Below are 22,027 nucleotides of genomic sequence, written 5' to 3' on the forward strand. Positions count from 1 at the left end.
TGTGGAATTATATACTTAACAAAAAAGTGTGAAACAACTGAAAATATGTCTTATGTTGTAGGTTCTTCAAAGTAGCCACTTTTTGCTTTAATTACTGCTTTGCATACTCTTGGCATTCTCTTGATGAGCTTCAAGAGGTAGTCACTGGAAATGGTCTTCCAAGAGTCTTGTTCAGGTCTGGTGATTGTGGAGGCCAGGTCATCTGGTGTAGCCCCCCATCACTCTCCTTCTTGGTCAAATAGCCCTTACACAGCCTGGAGGTGTTTGGGGTCATTGTCCTGTTAAAAAATAAATGATGGTCCGACTAATCGCAAACTGAATGGAATAGCATGCCGCTGCAAGATGCTGTGGTAGCCATGCTGGTTCAGTATGCCTTCAATTTTCAAATAAATCCCCAACAGTGTCACCAGCAAAGCCCCCCCCACACCATCACACCTCCTCCTCCATGCTTCACAGTGGGAACCAGACATGTAGACTCCATCCGTTCACCTCTTCTGCATCGCACAAAACACGGTGGTTGGAACCAAAGATCTCAAATTTGGACTCATCAGACCAAAGCACAGATTTCCTCTGGTCTAATGTCCATTCCTGTTCTTTAGCCCAAACAAGTCTCTTCTGCTTGTTGCCTGTCCTTAGCAGTGGTTTTCTAGCATCTATTTTACCATGAAGGCCGGCGGCTGCACAAAGTTTTCTCTTACCAGTTGTTGTAGAGATGTGTCTGCTGCGAGAACTCTGTGTGGCATTGACCTGGTCTCTAATCTGAGCTGCTGTTAACCTGCGATTTCTGAGGCTGGTGACTCGGATGAACTTCTCCTCCGCAGCAGAGGTGACTCTTGGTCTTCCTTTCCTGGGGTGGTCTTCATATGAGCCAGTTTCTTTGTTGCGCTTGATGGTTTTGGCAACTGCACTTGGGGACACTTTCAAAGTTTTCACAATTTTTTGGACTTACTGACCTTCATTTCTTAAAGTAATGATGGCCACTCATTTTTCTTTACTTAGCTGCTTTTTTTCTTGCCATAATACAAATTCTAACAGTCTATTCAGTAGGACTATCAGCTGTGTATCCACCTGACTTCTGCACAAAACAACTGATGGTCCCAACCCCATTTATAAGGCAAGAAATCCCACTTATTAAACCTGACAGGACACACATGTGAAGTGAAGACCATTTCCGGTGACTACCTCTTGGAGCTCATCAAGAGAATGCCAAGAGTGTGCAAAGCAGGAATCAAAGCAAAAGTAACCGAGACTATAAGACATATTTTCAGTTGTTTCACACTTTTTGTTAAGTATATAATTCCACATGTGTTACTTCATAGTTTTGATGTCTTCAGTGTGAATCTACAATTGTCATAGTCATGAAAATACACAAAACTCTTTGAATGAGAAGGTGCGTCCAAACTTTTGGTCTGTACTGTACATTTCGCCCTCCTACTGTGTCCATTGCTGTTCAAAAAACTGCATCAAAAACTGTAGTTGTGTTTTATGAATAAAATTGCTGTGTGTGTGAAACCCTTACAAAATGAAAAATAAGTAACTTACCAAAGGGTTTTGGTTCTTCTTTTAACTCTGCTCCTAGAAACAAGAAGAAAGACAAATGCTGTTTACTTGCTTTGCATTTTTACTTTCCTTGACTCCGAAGGCAGCACAGAATGTTTTTTTATTCCCAACTTTAACTTCTCCTAGGACCGGCCCACCTACATAGCAATGAGACAGCTAATTAGCATAATAACTTGCATAAGATCCTCCCCCTTTCCACTATCTTTTTGTGTTTTAATGGGCAAGTCTTTTTAGTTGACATAAATTGGGTGGGTATGCTGTGCTGCCATCAGACTCAAGGAAAGTAAAATTCCAGGTGAACCCAATTTTGCCTTTCCTATTTATCCTGCGGCAGCACAGAAGGGGCCTAACTAGCTACCTAAGGGTCCATTCACACAGAGGAAAATGGTGAGGAATTTAGTGCGGAATTTCAGCGCTGAAAAAAAGCCTCCCATTGACTTCAGCCTAAGGCTAAGTTCACACAAGAGGGGGAGTTCAGCCTAAGGCTGAGTTCACACAGGGTATTTTGGTCAGGATTTTGAGACGGAATCCGCCTCAAAATCCTGACCAAAAAAACGGCTCCCATTGAAATCAATGGGAGACGGTCATTTCTTTTTTCCATGAGTGGTTTGTTCCGGCTCCCGGAAAAAAGAAGCAACATGCTCATTCTTCAGGTAGATGCTGCGGCTGGTTAAGCGGTGGTTGTCCGCCTGAAGACACTCCCTCCCGACTAGTCCCATTCATTTGGAATGCTGTGACTGTCGGAATTTGCGACAGTCGCAACTGGCCGCGGGAGGCGCTTTTTGGACCGGATTCTGAGGTGGCTTCCTGCCTCAGAATCCGGTCGAAACAACTCCGTCTGAACCCGGCCTAACAGAAAGAAAAAAATCAACTACTTTGAAATGAATGGGAGACAGATTTCAAGATTTTGATGTGAATTCTGCATAAATTTCCTACGCGTGAACCCTCTTACTGATACATTTTGCTATTGTACCACATTGAAACCTCTGTGGGGGGTTTTGCCTCAGCATGCCATGTAGTTACATTAGTGGTTGTATCTATAGGAGGACGTTCTCTTTACTTTGGATAGGTTTGTACCTTTTTTTAGTTTACAAATGAATTCCAAGAAATAATCACAGTATAAATCATGCCACTCTAAAGAACCCTTAGTCATCATCCCACAAAACTCCTCTCCGTTGTGGTTGTCAGGCTGCCAATAAGACCAGTTTTTATATCTCAACTAAATATAAAAAAAAAGAAGAAAATATCATTAATCGGTTAATTAAAATTTTTTATTTCATAACATTAACCCTTCCCAGAAAATGGAAAGAAATTATCTGAGAGGTAGAATAGGAAAAATAAAATTCTACAAATTAAATGTTCATTTTATTTTTAGGGTTACTCAGCACAATTACTACAATATCACAAGTATGTTTCCCAGGATGTAAATAGGAAAACCCTGCCTCTGTATGCTGCCCTCTATGGGAAGCTCCCTTAAACATCATGCCCGACTTTCCAACAAACCTTTATTGCAATGATGTGGGATTTTGCCAAGTCAATATCATCCCAACTGTGGACGGCGCTGTTTCGCTCTAATTGGATCTCATCAGCACAGTCTAGGGAGAACTGACTTGGCGGAGGTGAGAGACTTCTAGACCAGATTATGGGAATATTGTCACTCCTTAGGGAGAGACCACCATGTAGGTGTGTGGAGTCTTACAAAGCCCTTTTCTGTGGTCTCTCTCTAAGGAGTGACAATATCCCCATAATCTGGTCTAGAAGTCTGTCAACTCTGCCAAGTCAGTTCTCCCTAGACTGTGCCAATGAGATCCAATCAGATCAAAACGGCGCCGTCCACCGCTATCCACGGTGCCATGGGATGATACTGACATGGCAAAATCCCGCATCATTGTAATAAAGGCTTGTTGGAAAGTCGGGCATGATGTTCAAGGGGGCTTCCCATAGAGGGTGGCATACAGAGGCAGTGTTTCCCTATTTACATCCTGGAAAACATATTTGCATATTCTTCCCATAATCCCCCACAGTGGAGTGAAAAGACTCCACACACCTACATGGTGGTCTCTCCTCAAGGAGTGACAATATCCCCATAATACAATATCCCATTGATACAGTTTTTTTTATTAGAGATGAGCGAACACCGTTCGATTGAATAGGTATTCGATTGAATATCAGACCATTTGAGGTATTTGATTTGTTAGGGGGCAACTGCCTCCGGATATGTTGTCATATCCAAATTGATGACATAATCACGAGTACTCATAGTACAGACAGACACTCAAGTATTGTAATCAGAATGTTCCAAAGTTTATTACATATTACTTAGCTTTTATAGAGAAATAATGGCTGTATGCTAATTTAGGCATAACAAACTACATCATATAGAAATATGAAATATCATTGGTCAAAGTACAAAATGGGCGTTTACAAACGATGAATACATGTATAAACAATACATGAGTTAACACATGGTTGTCCGTGTCATCCATTTTAGTGTGTAATTATGTTAGCACAGTCTGATGAAATGGATGCCATGACCTTCCAGGTTTCATGCTAATGGATGACAGACAAAACAAGAGATTAGAACTGACTTCATATCATGGGAACTTTATGCGTCTTGTTATGGCCATCATGTGTTGTGATGTAAAAATATGGTAACTTACATCCGCCAGCATGTATCATGGAGGGACAGCAAAAAAACTGGTTGTAGCTAGATATATTCTAATACGCACGTAGACGCAAAGATCAGCACATTTAGTCAAAATATAAGCCTCAGGGTTACTGGGGAAGCCTCTTATCTGTTACTTCTGGCTATACGCTTAGGGTTAGTGGTTATGTTATTTTTCTCTATTTTTCTAAATTACAGTTTTGGAACTGGAATACCACGCGGCAAACGCAGTAAAAATTCTTATCCCCTCCCACCTTCACTGGCATGTTTTTTTGCACCAATAACTGTGCAGGGTAGGTGGGACAGGAACTACGACAACATAGGCATTGAAAAAAATTGAAAAAACCCATTGGCTGCCGAAAACATGTGACCTCCGATTTATAAGAATAGCCGGGGCGCCATCTTCGTTTCATTTTGCGGCTTGTAGACGTAGGGACAGACGTGCTGCTGAGGGCTAGAGAGGATTAGTGTTACGGATCTGTCTATATATATGAAAATAATCATTTTAAACGAGACAGAACCGCTAGACTGCAAGACACTGCAGTGAGGTCCACAGGCCCCCTGAGCGGCAGCCGTGTGCCTGAAAGGCTAACCACCAGTTAACTGCACTGGCAGTAGTGTTAGTGCGGTTACAATGTGAACAGACTGCAAACAAACTCTCACCAGTTAACCTCACTGGGAAAGTGCACCTGTGTAAAGCTGCTGGGTGAAGCTGAATGAAGCCTTGCAACAGACCTCTGCTAAATCACAACAGAGGAATAGGCACTAGTAAAAGCTTCAGCCTGCTACACAGGAAAGGCTGCCAGGGGTTAAGCATCATCCCTGGTCAGCAACAGAAAGGAGCTATAGAGTATTCCCACTGGCAGAGCCAAGGAATCCTAACTAGATACCTACACTGCTCCTGCCTTTCACTGGAACCTAGTCCTGCCCTCCCGTCTCAAAGTATTATAGTCAAAGTGTGAGCACCGGGCGGCCATCGGCTGACACTATATAAAGGTAAGTCCCCGCCCACAGGGGCGGTGGCATAACTTCCCCGGACATGCTCAGTATGGCCAGAATGGGACTTAGCCTCTGAGCGTCTCCAAAAGGTCTGGGCACGCTCAGTAGGAGAAGGCGCAGGCTCACTCGCGAACTGCCATTAAGTAAAATGGCGAGTGAGCCTGCGCAGTAGCGCTTCGGAGGGCGCAGGATTTGAAGAGAAGAAGCCGGAAGACACGGAACCAGAGGGCGTTATTCCAAGAAGACAGAAGAGGCAGGCATGCCCGAAGTTGACGTCACATCATTTATCCCCGCCCATGGTGCACGTTCCGTAAGTTTTGCATATATGTTTTTATGCTTTTATTTAAAACCGGGAAGGGAGTTAATATAACATTTACGGTGCCTGAATAGCCTTTTTAAAGGCTATTCACGCATATGTGGGGCTCTATTAGCATGATTTTGCTGATAGAGCCCCTTTAATTTTGAAGGGCTCACGTTAAGGGCCAGAAAAGTGAAACGTGAAACGAATATCGAATATTTCACTGTTCGCTCATCTCTATTTTTTATTCTTCACTACATTCTTAATACATTTACATTGTGTTGACTTATTCTGACCCCTATAACTTTTGCATATGTTTGGGTCTATGCAGCTCAGTAAGGTCTTGCCTTTTTGTGGGGCAAGCTGTAGTTTTAATTGATCCCATACATATTTTTGCCTCCCTACAATTGTGATAAAAAAAAAATGTCTGACCTTTTAATGACATTCCCTGAACTGGTATAACTAAATACTATAGCTATGCACAGATATACAACAAGTTATAGGTGTCACATTATAACAACAGACTGATTTTTTTTTTTTCAATGTTTTACAATGATATAAAAACCTACGCAGGTAACCTGTCAATTTTATCATACAGTGGATGCAGTAAAAAAACCAAACCTATAAGAAAATGGTGACAGCCAATGGGGAAAATCAGACTGAATCTCACACCGCAGATTCTCTGGCTCAATCAAGCAGAACATTTCTTTTTTCAGCATCCTAGAATCCGTCACAGCCTGCCGTTGAAAGCAATAAAAAGCAGATTCCAGATTTGGAGCTGATTTGAAGAGGAATCCACCTAAAAATCAGCTCCATGTTCTTCCCTGGGAACGCCCCAATGAGGATAATTCAAACAAAAAGTCAATGCCAAAATAGTGTTCCTGCAGATAGCACAGGACTAATTGTCAGGAACCAGCTGAGGTCAGACACAGGTATCAAAAGAGTAAATGGCAGAGGAGACAAGGGTGTCATTACATAGAAGCAGAACATCATGCAGAGAAACACCTAGGCAGGTCACTAGCTAGCTAGGAACCTTTGCTCAGGCAGGGGTGGCTGGTGAAGCAAAGTTTTATTAGAGATTAGTTTTGGTTTCGAGGCCAAGATTTGTTTCAAGTTGCACAAGTTCAGTATGAATCACACCGTAAATCTGCTTAAAACATAATGTAGAACACCCTAAGGGATAGTTCACACGTAGTTTTTCAACCAGTTTTTGTCAGAATGCAAATGAGTTCTCCTGCAGCACTGGGGGTGGTCCTCAGCACTCAAACAGCACTGTGGGAATCCCCAATGCTGCGAGAGAACTCTCCAGCACCGCCTCCATCTTCTTCAGGAACAGGCTCTCTTCGCGTCTTCTTCCAGCTGTGGCTTCAAACTTCTAGGCCTAGGGCAAAGCTGACTGAACATGCCCACCAGCCACAAGAAAACGGCTGCTTACACAGTATTGTAAGCGGCCAATTTCTTGTGGCCAGCAGGCATGCGCAGTCAGCTGCCCAAGGCCTAGAAGTTTGATGCCAGTGCTGGAAGAAGACGTGAAGAGAGCCCATTCCTGAAGATGGAGGCGGTGCTGGAGAGTTCTCTCGCAGCATTGGGGACACCCCCAGTGCTGCGAGAGAACTCATTTGCATACCGACGAAAACCAGACAGCAGCCCGGAGAAGACATCTAAAGGCAGGAGAAGAATAGCCTTTCTTAAGATGATAATTGTTCCAACAACACACAAGACATTACTTACAGGTGAGCCATCTGACCATACAAAGCCTTTACCCGCACCATTCTTCACTAGGCCAATCCAGATTTTTTCATCATAGACGTAAACATGTCTAATATAAAAATAAATAGACAGATATATAGATGAGTATAATACAATGTACCTCGATATATCCTGTATGTGTATCTAATTTAAAAAAAATAATAATAAAAAAATCAACTGACATTTCTTAGTCTGTACCAACAATCCCAGTATATTATTGCTGGTTTACATGGATAACTTTTTATATTTACGTATTTTCTTTAGTCCCATTTGTCTGTACAATCCTCGGATCACTCATATAATATACAGTCCCTGACAAAAGTTCTGTCGCTTCTCCATGTTGTGGAATCAAAAACTTATAACCTGACCTTAAATTCATCCATTGGTTTTAGAAATGACTCCTATGAAAGCTGGAACCCTCCCAAATGTGTTTTTCGTGAATAAAATAAATTGTCTTCACTGCTGTAATATTGATCATTTATTGAACACAGAAAGGTCAGATTTTGGCAAGACAAAAGTTTTGTCGCCCACATAAAGTAATGTGAAAATCAAACCAATAATTCAGTTCAAATACAAAGATATGTTTCCTAACATTGGTGAATGAGGTTGTGGTGCTATAAGAGCCAGATTTTATATTTTGTGTGACTTCCATGAGCTTGAAGGACGGCATCCATGTGTTTCAACAATGATTCATACAACTTCTTGAATAGCACAGAATGCCGTCTTACAGCCTCCCAGAGTTGTCTGCCAAGCTTCCTCTTTCATCCTACCCCAAACCTGCTCAATGAAGTTCATGTCTGGTGACTGGGCTGGCCAGTCCTGGAGGACCTTCATCTTCATGTAGAGATGGATCTATAAAATGGAGCACCATCCTGTCGCAAAATGTGACCCCTTTTATGATTTGGAATGTAAGAGGAAGATACTACTTCTTGATATTTTAGGCTATTGATATTTCCTTCCACCTTGCAAATGTTTCGCACCCCCCCCCCCCCATACTGAATGTAACCCCAGACCATGATCTTCCCACCACCATACTGTTTTCTGGGTGTATCTTGGATCCATACGGGCTCCAGTAGGTCTTCTGCAGTATTTTCGGCGGCTGTGGTGTAATTCAACTGGAGATTCATCTGAGAAATCCACCTTCTGCCACTTTTCCAGTGTCCATCCGTTTAGCATGCTGTGGGCCTTTAATTGCCTTTTGTTTAGTGATGGCTTCTGGGCACTGATTCCACCATGGAGGACATTTGGAGACAGAATCCTACAAACTGTTCTAGTTGACACAGGGACTTGAGGTGACCAGGCCTGTTGGAGCTCTGCTGCAGTGGAAGAGGGGCTGGTTTTGATTTTCTAACCATCGAACGTTCCTCCTGAGCCATTGTCTTGCAGGGTCTGCCGGACCTGGGCTTGTCAAAAACATCTCCAGTCTGTTCAAATCTTTTGTTAATTCTTTGTACTTGACGCTGAGACACATTAAAGGTGTGGCCACCTCTGCTGTGGATCTGGTCTTGATAATAAAGGCTTTGTTCGCAGGGTTGATTTTTGGCATGTTGTCAGAGGTGAAGTTGCAGTTGAAGTGAAGGTCTGGGGTGCTGGAGTTCTTCTTATACACACCCACTAATTAACCGATCAATTAGTGAGCACCGGCGAGGCTGTACACTAGGATTGGGGGCATCACATGACAAGGCAACAAAACTTTTGTCTTGCCAAAATCTGACCTTTCTGTTTTCATTAAATGATCAATATTTTGTCAGTGAAGCCAAATTATTTTCTTAATAAAAGACACATTTGGGAGGTTCCAGCTTTCATAGGAGTCATTTCTTAAACCAATAGATGAACTTAAAGTCAGGTTATAAGCTTTTGATTCCACAACATGGACAAGCGACAGAACTTTTGTCAGGGACTGTAATGCAGTACTGATGCAATTTATTATCTGCTGTCAGCAGAGCCACTTTAACCATAGGGTCACTTGCATCGGGCCCTATGGTAGTGGGGGCCCCTTTTGGACAGCAGGTCATACTGCATTTGCTGTCCAGCTGTCCAGGGCAGTGGGGCCCTGTTGCATCAACACATCAGCAGCCTGAGGTTTAAGGGGACATAATACTGTGAGGACAACCTGAGGGGTAGGGGGACATGATACTGTGGGGGCAACCTTGGGGATCGGGGGACATGATTATGAAGGAGGGGTAACCTGGAGGGGGACATAAAAATGTGGGGGCAACCTATGTGGGGGGGAACATGACCCTGAGGGAGCAACTTGATGGGGACATGACGCTATGGGGGCAACCTGGGAGGTTGGACATGACACTGTGGGAGCAACCTGAGGGGAACATGGCAATGTGGGAGCACATGATAATAGAGGGGCAACCTTGGGATTGGACCATTTTACTATTTTCATTTTTCGTTTTTGACATTCCACCTTTCAAACCCATTAACTTATTATATTTTAAATCATCAAGCCAAAGTTTAGTTTGAAACTAACACTTTGAAATGTTATACTAATGTTGTATATACATTAACAGACATGATGAGATGCTGTACCACTACTGTATATTCACTGACAGACATGATTAGATGCTTTAGTAATACTGTATATACACTAACAGACATGATGAGATGATGCTATAGAAATACTGTATATAACCTGATAGACGATGAAATTATGTTGCAGTAATACTGTATATCTACTGACAGAGTTAATGAGGTACTATAGTAATATTGCGTATGCACTGACAGACATGATGAGATTCTGTAGTAACACTGTATATACTGTGAGAAAGTGAATGTGTGGTTTGGGAGGACAGGTATGTTCCAGCCAGGCAGCTAAAGGGTGTTTGGTAAAGACCCACACCAGGGAGGTCAGCTGTCTAATATAGACTATGTGTCCGGACTAGGAAGTGTGGCACCACACTAACAAAGCTGAGAGAGTTCCTGTGTGAACTGATCCAACAAACTAGGTATTATGCCACTCATTTGATGTTACCAGAGCGAGATTCTGGCAGCCAGGCTCCTGTATAGTCAGGGAACGGCTTCTTATGTTCTAGTTAGTTTGCAGCCGAAAAGGCTTTTGTTTTGTTAGTCTGTGCCTTTTCAAAGGCAATTTATGCACCGCAAGTGAAATAAAAGCTGAACTGGTGTGCAACCCAATCTCTGTGCCTGTTTCCTGCACTGCTACCAAGCATCTACCTGAGCAATTTTCCCACAATACACTGACAGACATGATGAGATTCTGTAGCAATACTGATTATACACTGACAGACATGAGATGCTGTAGTAATTCAGTATATACACTAACAGACATGCTGAAATGCTGCAGTGATACTGTGTATACACTAAAAGACATGATGAGATGCTGTAGTAATACTGTATATGTGACAGAGATGGTAAGTTGATGCAATAGTAATACTATATATACACTGACATTAAAGGGGTCTCCCATGTACATAATTATTTTTAAATCTATAGATAATCAAAAGTTAAACATTTTTGCAAATATAAGTAATTAAACATTTTGCAGAGTTTTAAAGATTTTCTCTAAATATCTTGTGGTCACAGTCTGTTGTCTTGATCGGTTGTGAGTAGATACGACCACGAATGCAGGAACTTTCTAAATGTCAGAAAATCAGCTATGATCGTGGCCGGGATATCTTCTCATACATGTAGTGTCCCTGCATGATAACCCAGCTACAATAAGAAAATCATGGCGAGGTTCCTGACACGACCCAGACTATAGAAAGTTTCTGCATTACTGGTCATATCCATTGGCAACTGATCAAGATAACAGACTGTCACCACTAAGAAAGTTAGAGAAAATCTTTAAAACTTTGCAGAATTTTTAATTACTTATATTTGCAAAAATGTTTAACTTTTAATTATTTACAAATATGATATGATTATGTACATGGGAATACCCCTTTAAGAGATGATGCTATAGTAATACTGATGCATAGGGCATCTCTTTTTGGCAGGAACAGGTGTACTTTTTAGTTCTACCAATGTTAGTGCAATGCATTCTTGGCTTGAAAAAGCGTCAGTATAGACGCGAAACGGCTGTTGCCATTTTTTTGCCGATAATGTTTTTTCTCCCTCCCTGTATAATTATTTTTATCCGCACTTAATAAAGGACTTTGTTTTTACCAACGAGAAGTGTCATCTACCGACTTTCGAATGGTGAGTGCCCACCCCAACTTTTTTCTATTTTTTCTTTGAAAAATATTTATATAGATTTGTAGACTGGGCACTCTCAGACACAGGGATGCCTAATGTGTATGTGTTTGTAAGGAAAGGGGGGTGATTTGAATTTTTAGTATTTTATATATATATATATATATATATATATATATATATATACAGTCCTATGAAAAAGTTTGGGCACCCCTATTAATCTTAATCATTTTTAGTTCTAAATATTTTGGTGTTTATAACAGCCATTTCAGTTTGATATATCTAATAACTGATGGACACAGTAATATTTCAGGATTGAAATGAGGTTTATTGTACTAACAGAAAATGTGCAATATGCATTAAACCAAAATTTGACCGGTGCAAAAGTATAGGCACCTCAACAGAAAAGTGACATTAATATTTAGTAGATCCTCCTTTTGCAAAGATAACAGCCTCTAGTCGCTTCCTGTAGCTTTTAATCAGTTCCTGGATCCTGGATAAAGGTATTTTGGACAAACAATTCAAGTTCAGTTAAGTTAGATGGTCGCCGAGCATGGACAGCCCGCTTCAAATCATCCCACAGATGTTCAATGATATTCAGGTCTGGGGACTGGGATGGCCATTCCAGAACATTGTAATTGTTCCTCTGCATGAATGCCTGAGGATTTGGAGCGGTGTTTTGGATCATTGTCTTGCTGAAATATCCATCCCCGGCGTAACTTCAACTTCGTCACTGATTCTTGAACATTATTCTCAAGAATCTGCTGACACTGAGTGGAATCCATGCGACTCTCAACTTTAACAAGATTCCCGATGCCGGCATTGGCCACACAGCCCCAAAGCATGATGGAACCTCCACCAAATTTTACAGTGGGTAGCATGTGTTTTTCTTGGAATGCTGTTTCTTTTTGGACGCCATGCATAACGCCTTTTTTTATAACCAAACAACTCAATTTTTGTTTCCAAAATGAAGCTGCCTTGTCCAAATGTGCTTTTTCATACCTCAGGCAACTCTATTTGTGGCGTACGTGCAGAAACGGCTTCTTTCTCATCACTCTCCCATACAGCTTCTATTTGTGCAAAGTGCGCTGTATAGTTGACCGATGCACAGTGACACCATCTGCAGCAAGATGATGCTGCAGCTCTTTGGAGGTGGTCTGTGGATTGTCCTTGACTGTTCTCACCATTCTTCTTCTCTGCCTTTCTGATATTTTTCTTGGCCTGCCACTTCTGGGCTTAACAAGAACTGTCCCTGTGGTCTTCCATTTCCTTACTATGTTCCTCACAGTGGAAACTGACAGGTTAAATCTCTGAGACAGCTTTTTGTATCCTTCCGCTGAACAACTATGTTGAACAATCTTTGTTTTCAGATCATTTGAGAGTTGTTTTGAGTAGCCCATGATGCCACTCTTCAGAGGAGATTCAAATAGGAGATCAACTTGCAATTGGCCACCTTAAATACCTTTTCTTATGATTGGATACATCTGGCTATGAAGTTCAAAGCTCACTGAGGTTACAAAACCAATTTTGTGCTTCAGTAAGTCAGTAAAAAGTAGTTAGGGGAATTCAAATCAATAAAATGATAAGGATGCCCATACTTTTGCACCGGTCAAATTTTGGTTTAATGCATATTGCACATTTTCTGTTAGTACAATAAACCTCATTTCAATCTGAAATGGCTGTTGCAAACACCAAAATATTTAGAACAAAAAATGATTAAGATTAATAGGGGTGCCCAAACTTTTTCATAGGACTGTATATATATATATCCTACTGATATTATAAATGTGAAAGTTTGTGTGTTTGTTAGTCAATCACGCAAAAACGGCTGAACAGATTTGAATGAAATTCAGCACATAGATAGATTGTAACCTCGATTAACACATCGGCTACTTTTTATCCCGGTAAATGACATGGCTTCACGACTGTTATTATGTTAATACTGTAATTTATGTTCACATACTATATTAAACTGCTCTTATCTCAGCTTAGAAAGCCAGGTTTGTAATCCTCAGTGCTTTCTGTTCATGCATTTGCATATTATCTGATCTGCTCCAGGTAGTGCTAACACACTGGATGGGAAAACACCCTTAATCCAAATTGGCAGTTTGCCAATTTTCAACATGCCTGGAAAAAGAAAATCTAATTTGTCGCAAACAACGAGAGCTATGAAGGTAGCCAGAAGTCACAGAGTTTTCCTCAAGCAGAGCTGAGGGGGATCATCAACTACAACAACACACTCATTATATGGCGTTCCAACAAGCTGCTGAGATGCTGGCACTTGGTTCTAAGGCTGTTGCTGGACACTACCTGCTTGGCCTGAAGAAGACACCCGCCCGGTGTCGAAACGCGTAGCCGTTTTAAGCTGTTGCTCATGTCCTTGGAGCAATAAAACAGAACCAATTCATCTTAATCTTGCATATTGTCATTTTTATTTTTCAAGTTTATTACGGATTTTGCTGCCTTTAGCGATCTGCCAGTTCCCGGTTTTTCTATATATCCGGAACAATCATGGGCACAGTGCAAGGAATGAGTTCAGCAGCAGGCCAGTTTCACAGCTGCTGAAACGCCGGAACAAGCGGGTCATCAACGCCAACAACACGCTCATTATATGACGTTCCAGTGAGGTCCTGAGATGCCAGAACAATCACAGGCACAGTGCAAGAAACAAGTTCAGCGACAGGCTAGCTTGTGAGCTGCCAAAATGCTGGAGCATGTGGATCATCAACGCCAACAACACGCTCATTATATAGCGGCCCAGTGAGCTGCTGAAATACCGGAACAATCACAGGCACAGCGCGAGGAACGAGTTAAGCGGCAGGCCAGCTTCACAGCTGTCGAAACGCCAAAGCAGGTATATATAAAATTTTCTTTACTTTTATTTTTTTGGTTGCACTTATTAGACTCTTTAAGGGTCTTGAACCCCAGGAGGTCTGATCGTTAATGCAATGCATTGCAAAATATTGGTACTACTATTGCAGGCTTAAATAGAAACTAATGACAGACAGGCCTGGAAGCCTTCAAAAGGTTCCATGCTGTCATAGTAATGGGACGCCGAGCCTAGAGCTCACTCCAGGTTCTGGCAATCCTTAGCAAAATGGCGGCGCCCCTGTGCCACTGGTAAAATTGCATCACCCTCAGTTTTGACTGAAGTGCCAGGTGGGTTAATGCCCACGATCAGTGTGGGCACTGATCATGTGAATTAGCGCTGGGTCTCTGCTGTATAGTATTCCTGAGCAGCCGCCATATTTAAATAACCAACATCTGCCGTACTACTGCAACAGATGTCGGGAAGGGGTTAATATTTAGTAAAAGTTAAAGGGATTCTACCACTAAAACACTTTTTTTTCTAGTTACCACGTCGGAATAGCCTTTAAAAAGGCTATTCGTCTCTTACCTGTGGAAGTGCTCTCCGCCGCGCCGTTCGTTCATAATACCGGTTTGTACCGGTATGCTAATGAGTTCTCTCGCAGCGATGGGGGCGTCCCCATTGCAGCTCGAAAACTCACCGCAGTGCTGCCTCTCTGGTCTTCGGTGTCCTCCCCTTGCTTCTTCAGCGTACTGTCGGACGCCTGCGCAGTACGCTCTGTTCGACGAAGATTGCCGAACGTACCGGTATTTTGAATGAACGGCGCGGCGGAGATCACTTCCACAGGTAAGAGACGAATAGCCTTTTTAAAGGCTATTCCGACGTGGTAACTAGAAAAAAAAGTGTTTTAGTGGTAGAATCCCTTTAAGTTTTAGATCTTCACTTTATTATTCTGTCTCAAACTTTTTGGAACAATCAACCTTCTATTGTTTCACTATTTTTGATCTTTTACTCTTCAGACTGCTTACCTAGATCCTATTCTCACTTCTTCCACTTCCTCCTTGCTGGTGAAACTGGCCAAGTCACCTCCTATAGCTCTGCAAAAATCTCTTGCGTCAAACCAGGTCTTTTCTCGATAGTAAAACTGTTGGAAAACCAAATAAAGATTGCAAAATATTATTGTGTCTGGTTAAATTGGTTCACGTGGATTTGTTGCAGAAATAGACTGTACTCACCTCAGCTTGTTCGGTCCCTTGCTGGTTTCTGCATCCTGATTTATATGTTAATACTAGAGATGAGCGAACACTGTTTGGATCAGCCGATCCGAACAGCATGCTCCCATAGAAATGAATGGAAGCACCTGTGACGCTGACTTTGCCGGCGGCCGGCCGGCGTCACAGGTGCTTCCATTCATTTCTATGGGAGCGTGCTGTTCGGATCGGCTGATCCGAACAGTGTTCGCCCATCTCTAGTTAATACATATATGCAGCCACAAGCTGCAGCAGGCATGTGCAGAAAGGACTAGTGATCATTACTGCATGTTCACTCAACAGACTCCGGCGCTGATTTTGAGGTGGATTCCATTGACAATTCTATATACGCAGAAGATTTGAAACCAGGTCATTCATCCCACCAACCTGGAGAGCGGTAAAGGACCCAGAGTCCGGGACTGTGCCGCTAAATCGGGAACGGTTGTGAGGTATGTCTTAAGGAGGACCTTTCACCACCCCCAACAATTCCAACTGTTTGCAACATTTAATAGGCTTTCTTCCATTGATTCCAGCACAGAATGATTTTTTTTCTCTTGCCCCCACTGTTCTGGAACAATCAATACTGTTAGTTTTGGTGCCGGATATACTATTTAGGCTCTGTACTTTCAGGAAGGCGGTGTCAGGCAGGATGCGATTCTGAGCTATGGAAATGGCTGCCTCTGATTGGAGCTCTGAATCACACACCCCCTGTCTGACACCGCCCACCTGACATTACAGATATTATATGTGAACATTCCTTCTGAGTAAAATCTCAGGTTCAGATTACTCACATCTGCGATCACAAGAAAGGACCAAAAGACTATTTTGATGTACAAAGTGGGTATTAAAGTCTATGAGCACATTGTCATGTATGTTCAGAAATCAAGTATCTCCAGCTAAAACTACAACATACGGTTTTATAATGTAATTGTCACATGGAGAGATTTCTTTACCTTGAAACACGAATGTTCTGATGAAATCCAATATTTAGGACATGTTGGTTCTGGTGTTGTTGTAGGGACGGGCGGTGTTGTCACTCCATGAGCCCACTTCTTGCACACATACTTAGCTTCCTCTTCACAGTTTATAACATCCCATAATCCAGCTTTGTTTCCAGTTGTCATAGCAACACAGCCCTGTCTTCTGCCTTTAAAATATAATTAAAGGGATTGTCCAGAGGAATAATTTTGTTATTACTACTGACCAGCATGGCATAAAACATAAATAATAGTGATTCTTACCTCACCAATACCCTGGCGCTCCAGTTCCAATGATGTCTGATCCCCGCTGGTCTCTACTTCCTGGTCCAGTCTTTACAAACAGGAAATGTCCTCTCAGCCAATCAGTGGTCACAGCAGTGAGGAGCATTTCCTGTGTCTCCAGATGGTACCAGGAAGTAGAGACCAGCCGGGAAATGGGATACTGTATACCAAACACGTAAGTAATTCACAAAGAACTTTTCCAAGATGAACTTAATATCTACAATAAGTATATGTCCAAATGCAGCATCCCAGAGTGTCACTGCTTAAAATGCATTGTGTTTAAACCCAAGATCCAGATGTTTGAGGGTTCAATATAAAGTATTTTGGTTAACAGTCCTTTGGTTATCAAAACAGCTATAGAAGTGTCATGCTACATGTGTGTGAAAACTGCCCATGATAATACAAACAAAGTCTGGAGAATGGACTTACCTGGCATGTCTTGATTCCAGTTAGTGTACAATACTTGCTGCCCATTGGCCCACGTAAAAGTGTTCCTGTCCCTGGTATCTGAGAGCCCTGTCCAGAAATATTTCTCCGGTCTAAACCCGATCAAGCTCGTTACAAAGGCCTGTTCAAACCTGAATCAAGAAAATAACATTACATATGTCACATTTACACCAAGGACTTACTGTATTTATTACTGGATGATTTGCATTTTCCAATGGAACCAATTTGGGGCACATTTAATGAATTCACTAGGTGTGCAAAAACCTCCACAGCCAAATGAAGTGAATGAAAAAAAGAGAATTGAAATCCCAGCAATATAACTCCCATAACATGCCCCTGCTAACCACATGACCATAACTAGCCCGTACTATGTATAAGTAATAATCACCTGTCTTCTACAGTCAGCAGGAAGGCTCCATTATTATTACATGTGCTGCTCGCTTCTGTAAATGTACCAGGAGATTCCCCTATTACATAGCAGTAGATGCCGTGTCTCTTCCAGCCCTGGTTACAGAGAGATCAGTAATAAATCCATTTAATGCAATTGGATGACATCATTATTTATTTCTATTGACTCCCCCATAAATGTAATTGGTCACTAAATATTCAGGAAACTTTATAAAAATTAATAGTATAAGTGATTATAAAAAACTACCTGATCGGCCCAGGTACTTTCCCTCCTCCTTCTGCTCTGTAAAATGGAGTTTCACTCTGAAAATCCCTGCTATATCAGTCATACGAAGGACTGCACTCACATGATACATATTACATATGTCTATAGAAGTCTATTGAGAGGGAAGGAGGAGAAGTGAACAGGGAGTACAGGAGGTAAGAGAAAAAAAAGAGGTTTAGTCTGATGCTGAAGCTAAATAGGAGCTTTCTATCCGTATCAAAACACTTTACTCATATCAGTACAGTCAGTATTCTCTATATATGTCCAGCATCATTTTTGGACTGTTTCTGAGTGAGAGATGGTTATGGAGGAGATTCTCCTCTACTAAATGTGTGCAGTCTATGGCAGCCAGTCTTCACCCACCAGTTCAAAGAGAAGCGCAAGTTACAGATTTGTTTTAACTTCTGCACATTCTGAGATTAATAGTCCAGTGGGCGGTCCTACTCAGTATGACAGCTATATCTCTATGCACTTAAACAAGGACGTGTATCAGTCACTAAGTAGGACTACCCATTGTGCTCCTAAACCCAGAATAAGCAGGAATTAATACAAAAAATACAGATTATACTGAATATTTACCCACATCATTATGTATCAATCTGCTCAGCTCCTCCTGTTCTGTAGCATGCTGCCTTCATGTGCAATTCGACCCTTTAAGTATCTAAGATTTTTAACCCCTTCGAGACTGCTCAAACTCGGTATTAATAATTAGAAGTCCTAGTTAATGTTTGTGCTGGGAGAAGTTCCATCAGGTCATAAACTGTATGTAAATCAATGAGTCAAGTCTACCAAGGATAGACATGATCTCTTATGATCCCCCTATACTCTAATAGGTCATATGGATGGGGCAGTCCTGATATTATAACCCCACATATAATGTTCTTTACCTTATCACATCCAGGGTTGACATTGATATCTTGCTCTGGACCATTTGATAATGACTTTCTTTTGCAAATATATGGAAACTTTTTCTCACATATCTGGTCTGACCATTGTCCGTCCTGTGTAAGAATGTATTACAAGGTGAGAACGTTCCCATCATCTTCATCTTCATGGTCTCCAGGTTCACAATGTCCTACCTTAGTGGATAAGGCCACACAATCCTCTTGTCTATTATTGAGGTGAGATGGTTCTCCTCTCTGCCATGTTGTATATGTCACCGGGGATCCATCACTCCACTCAAAATATAGCTGTGTCTTCAAGTCATTCAACCCAAGCCAAACATACTCGGCATCACCTAGAAGAAAATATCATGTATGTGTAATATTTACATGTGTCATGTGACCTCCACCAGATGGCCATACTAGTATACAAGGCTGCACTTATAGGGAGTCTGTCACTAGGAGCCAACACATCAACCCAGCCCTGCAGATAGATAGGATAAGGACACTGATACAGGTAATCCTAACCTATCTATCTGCGGGGCTGGGTTGATATGTTAGGTTTTGGTGACAGACTCCTGAGGTGGAGGTTGGCAGGGAGATAATGATGTAAATGCTATTGATGTTCGGAGCTGCAATCCGCTGCATTTCTTAACTAGCCAAGTCTTGGTCACCAAAATGGGATTTATAGGACAAGTTTGACAATTGGAGTCAGTGCAAATTGACCTGAGCTCAGATCTTGCAGCGCTCCCTGCTGGCTCAATGTCTTCTTGCTCTAGAGTTTGCATTCTGGGAAACACAGTCTTTACACCAGAGACTGTACAGTAATGTGATGTGTTCATAGACTAAACCTTTCCATTCATCGGAGCCAAAAGAACAGAGTAAGGGAACCTCTAGTCTCCAGATATGTGTGATCTACAGAGATAGGGTATGCTATAAATATATGGGATTGACCATATAATGTGTATGGTGGTGTTGGGTAGATAACCCACCGGTAGAGGTGTCCGGTAGCAGCTTATTCCCCTATCCCTATGGAAAATACATGTACACTCAAGTTGAATATGTATGGAGGGTCGGGAGGAATAGCTGTCAGCCAAACATTGCCACCTTTAGATACTCACCAAATGTAAGCTGTGAGGTGATAGCACTCGCTTCTTCAATATTATGCAAACTTGCAAGATCTCCCTTTTCCCTTCTACAAGATAACATGGCCTCCTTCCAAGTCCTAGCATCCCTATCCAAGTAATAGCAGTGTCCATTATAAGGAATCCATGATGAAGGACAAAAGATGGAGTCACTGGTGCCTGTAACAGGACAAAAGAACATAAAGGGGTTTTCTTCGGAAAAAAAAAAAAATGTTTTGTTTTGAAAAATATCTGTTAGTGCTATTAATGGGTTAATAAATGCACCCATATACCTTTAGCAGTGTTCTGAGTGTCCGTGGCAGCTCCTGGTATCTCCTGCTTTTGTTTACAAGGTTCTCTGCTTCTCCTTCCTGCTTCCTTCTCACCTCTCTTGTCCCTTCTACCACACTCCCTCACTCCAATACATCCAATCCCGCTCTTCCCTAAATACTCATCCCAACTCATCTTATATTCATACTCTCCACATTTCCTCCTGTGAGACAGTCTCTTCTCCTGTACTGATTCTGTCTGTGTCTCCTCCAGCGATGATCCACCTCTATTGTGTATGCGTGGATGTGCAGTAGAGGTGAATTACCAGCAGTAGTGCACACAGTGCCTGGAGGAGGAGAGCGCGCACCCTGCAGAATCCTTACAAAGGGAGGGTAAGTATAATGGAGTGGATTGGGGGGGAGTAGTAGTGATAATCCATTTCCGGAAATGGGGAAACTAATTGTCACCAAATAATCAGAATATGGGTAAATATAGATATTTGATGAATAATGTTATTTAGAAAGCAGGAGACTGTTTAGATTAGTGTAGGGATGTCAAGTTATCCCGGATAACTCCTTTAATGACCATCATATGTAAGTGACATGTTTATTGGAATTCTAGGGTTATTCTGGTAATTACGATTAATCACCGACCCGCACCGATCACGAGATTGGCAGTCCCCGGTGCCCCCATATAAATAAAGCAGCAGGTTGTACATGGGGGTTGATGCTCCATTAAATTCTATGTAATTCTTGGCTTCTCTTTAGCAAGTCCATAGAAGTTAATGAAGCAGCTCCTGCCATTCTTATAGGCTACACAGGATCCCCATTCTCATGATAGGTTGGAGCCCATTCTAGATCATAGAAAGAAATGTAGATGTGAACAAGTCTTTTGTGTTTATTCAAGATTTACCACATTCAATAAGACTAAAAGACAAATCCAAAATTTTGCTGAGGCCCCACATTGTGGAAATATAGTTCCCTGTCGTCCGTACCAGCGGCACAATGTGGGGTATTTCTGCCCCTGTGTGCTGGTAGGACAGGCGGATTTTTAATTAGCCAATCAAAAAGCGTGGCTGGCCCTATAAGAGGGCACAAGAACCTCCCCTCTGCGTGTTTTTTTCTGTCCTGTGTGGTCAAGGACAGGTGGGGAGGACTTGTGTCCTCTTATTTTGGGCTCTATGGGTTACTTACCTTTGGAGCATAATTCTTCTTTCTTTCAGTTTCAGACCTTCTTGATTGAAGGTTCCCTTCCCCTGTCTGGGGAAAAAAGTTTGTTAGCCTGCGTGGCTCCTTTCCTTCCCTCCCTCCCTCCCTCCCTCCTCCCTCCCCTCCCTCCTCCCTCCCCTCCCTCCTCCCTCCCCTCCTCTTTCTCCCTCTGGCTCACCTGTCAGCGTGTCGCATACCGAGCTGGTGAGTTGGCCCGGCACTCTGCTTATCGCGGGGCGCCGCTCGCTGTGCACTCACGGACGTGCTCTGCCGGAACTAAGTTCCCGGCGGAGAGTCGCAGCGTCCGCATTTGCCGGGCGCACACTTCCGGTTGTGTCCGGAAGTATAGCAGCGCCATTGAAAGTCCTGGCGCCGGCGGGAGGTGTTTACTCCGGCACTCTGCTTATTGCAGAATCTATGCACAGCACGCAGGTTCGGGCCGGGAATTGAAGGGGTAGGCGCCCCTGCTGGGGCTGTTTGGAGAGGGGGGGGGGGTAACCTTTTTTCCTTTTCCTGGAGGGTGCATGTGATCATGGCCCCTCCCATTTCCGGCCGGCCGGTTTAAAGGTCAGGCCGGCCGGTTATTAGTTACCTTCTCCTTTTCTAAGGCGGAAGGCTGTGCATCAGAGGTTGTTGCCTAGCTTCAAGTCTCCTTTTGCCTCCAAACCAAA

The 22,027-nt window shown here is 42.5% G+C and overlaps 1 protein-coding gene across 1 annotated transcript in view; it reads right to left on the reverse strand.

Annotated features, from left to right (window-relative positions):
* LOC142201187 (macrophage mannose receptor 1-like) overlaps nt 1-22,027 on the reverse strand; it is a 183,087-nt gene that overhangs the window by 137,580 nt on the left and 23,480 nt on the right. Inside the window, exons 7-18 of the mRNA XM_075272015.1 lie at nt 19,876-20,058; nt 18,953-19,110; nt 18,761-18,874; nt 17,589-17,704; nt 17,183-17,331; nt 16,445-16,638; nt 15,287-15,385; nt 8,741-8,757; nt 7,254-7,341; nt 2,621-2,779; nt 823-842; nt 748-752 (exon numbers count right to left, since the gene is read on the reverse strand). Coding sequence (XP_075128116.1) covers nt 748-752; nt 823-842; nt 2,621-2,779; nt 7,254-7,341; nt 8,741-8,757; nt 15,287-15,385; nt 16,445-16,638; nt 17,183-17,331; nt 17,589-17,704; nt 18,761-18,874; nt 18,953-19,110; nt 19,876-20,058 — 1,302 coding nt within the window. The remainder of the gene's footprint in view (nt 1-747; nt 753-822; nt 843-2,620; nt 2,780-7,253; nt 7,342-8,740; nt 8,758-15,286; nt 15,386-16,444; nt 16,639-17,182; nt 17,332-17,588; nt 17,705-18,760; nt 18,875-18,952; nt 19,111-19,875; nt 20,059-22,027) is intronic.

This window comes from Leptodactylus fuscus, chromosome 4 (genome assembly GCF_031893055.1).
Source record: "Leptodactylus fuscus isolate aLepFus1 chromosome 4, aLepFus1.hap2, whole genome shotgun sequence".
NCBI classification, from domain to species: domain Eukaryota; kingdom Metazoa; phylum Chordata; class Amphibia; order Anura; family Leptodactylidae; genus Leptodactylus; species Leptodactylus fuscus.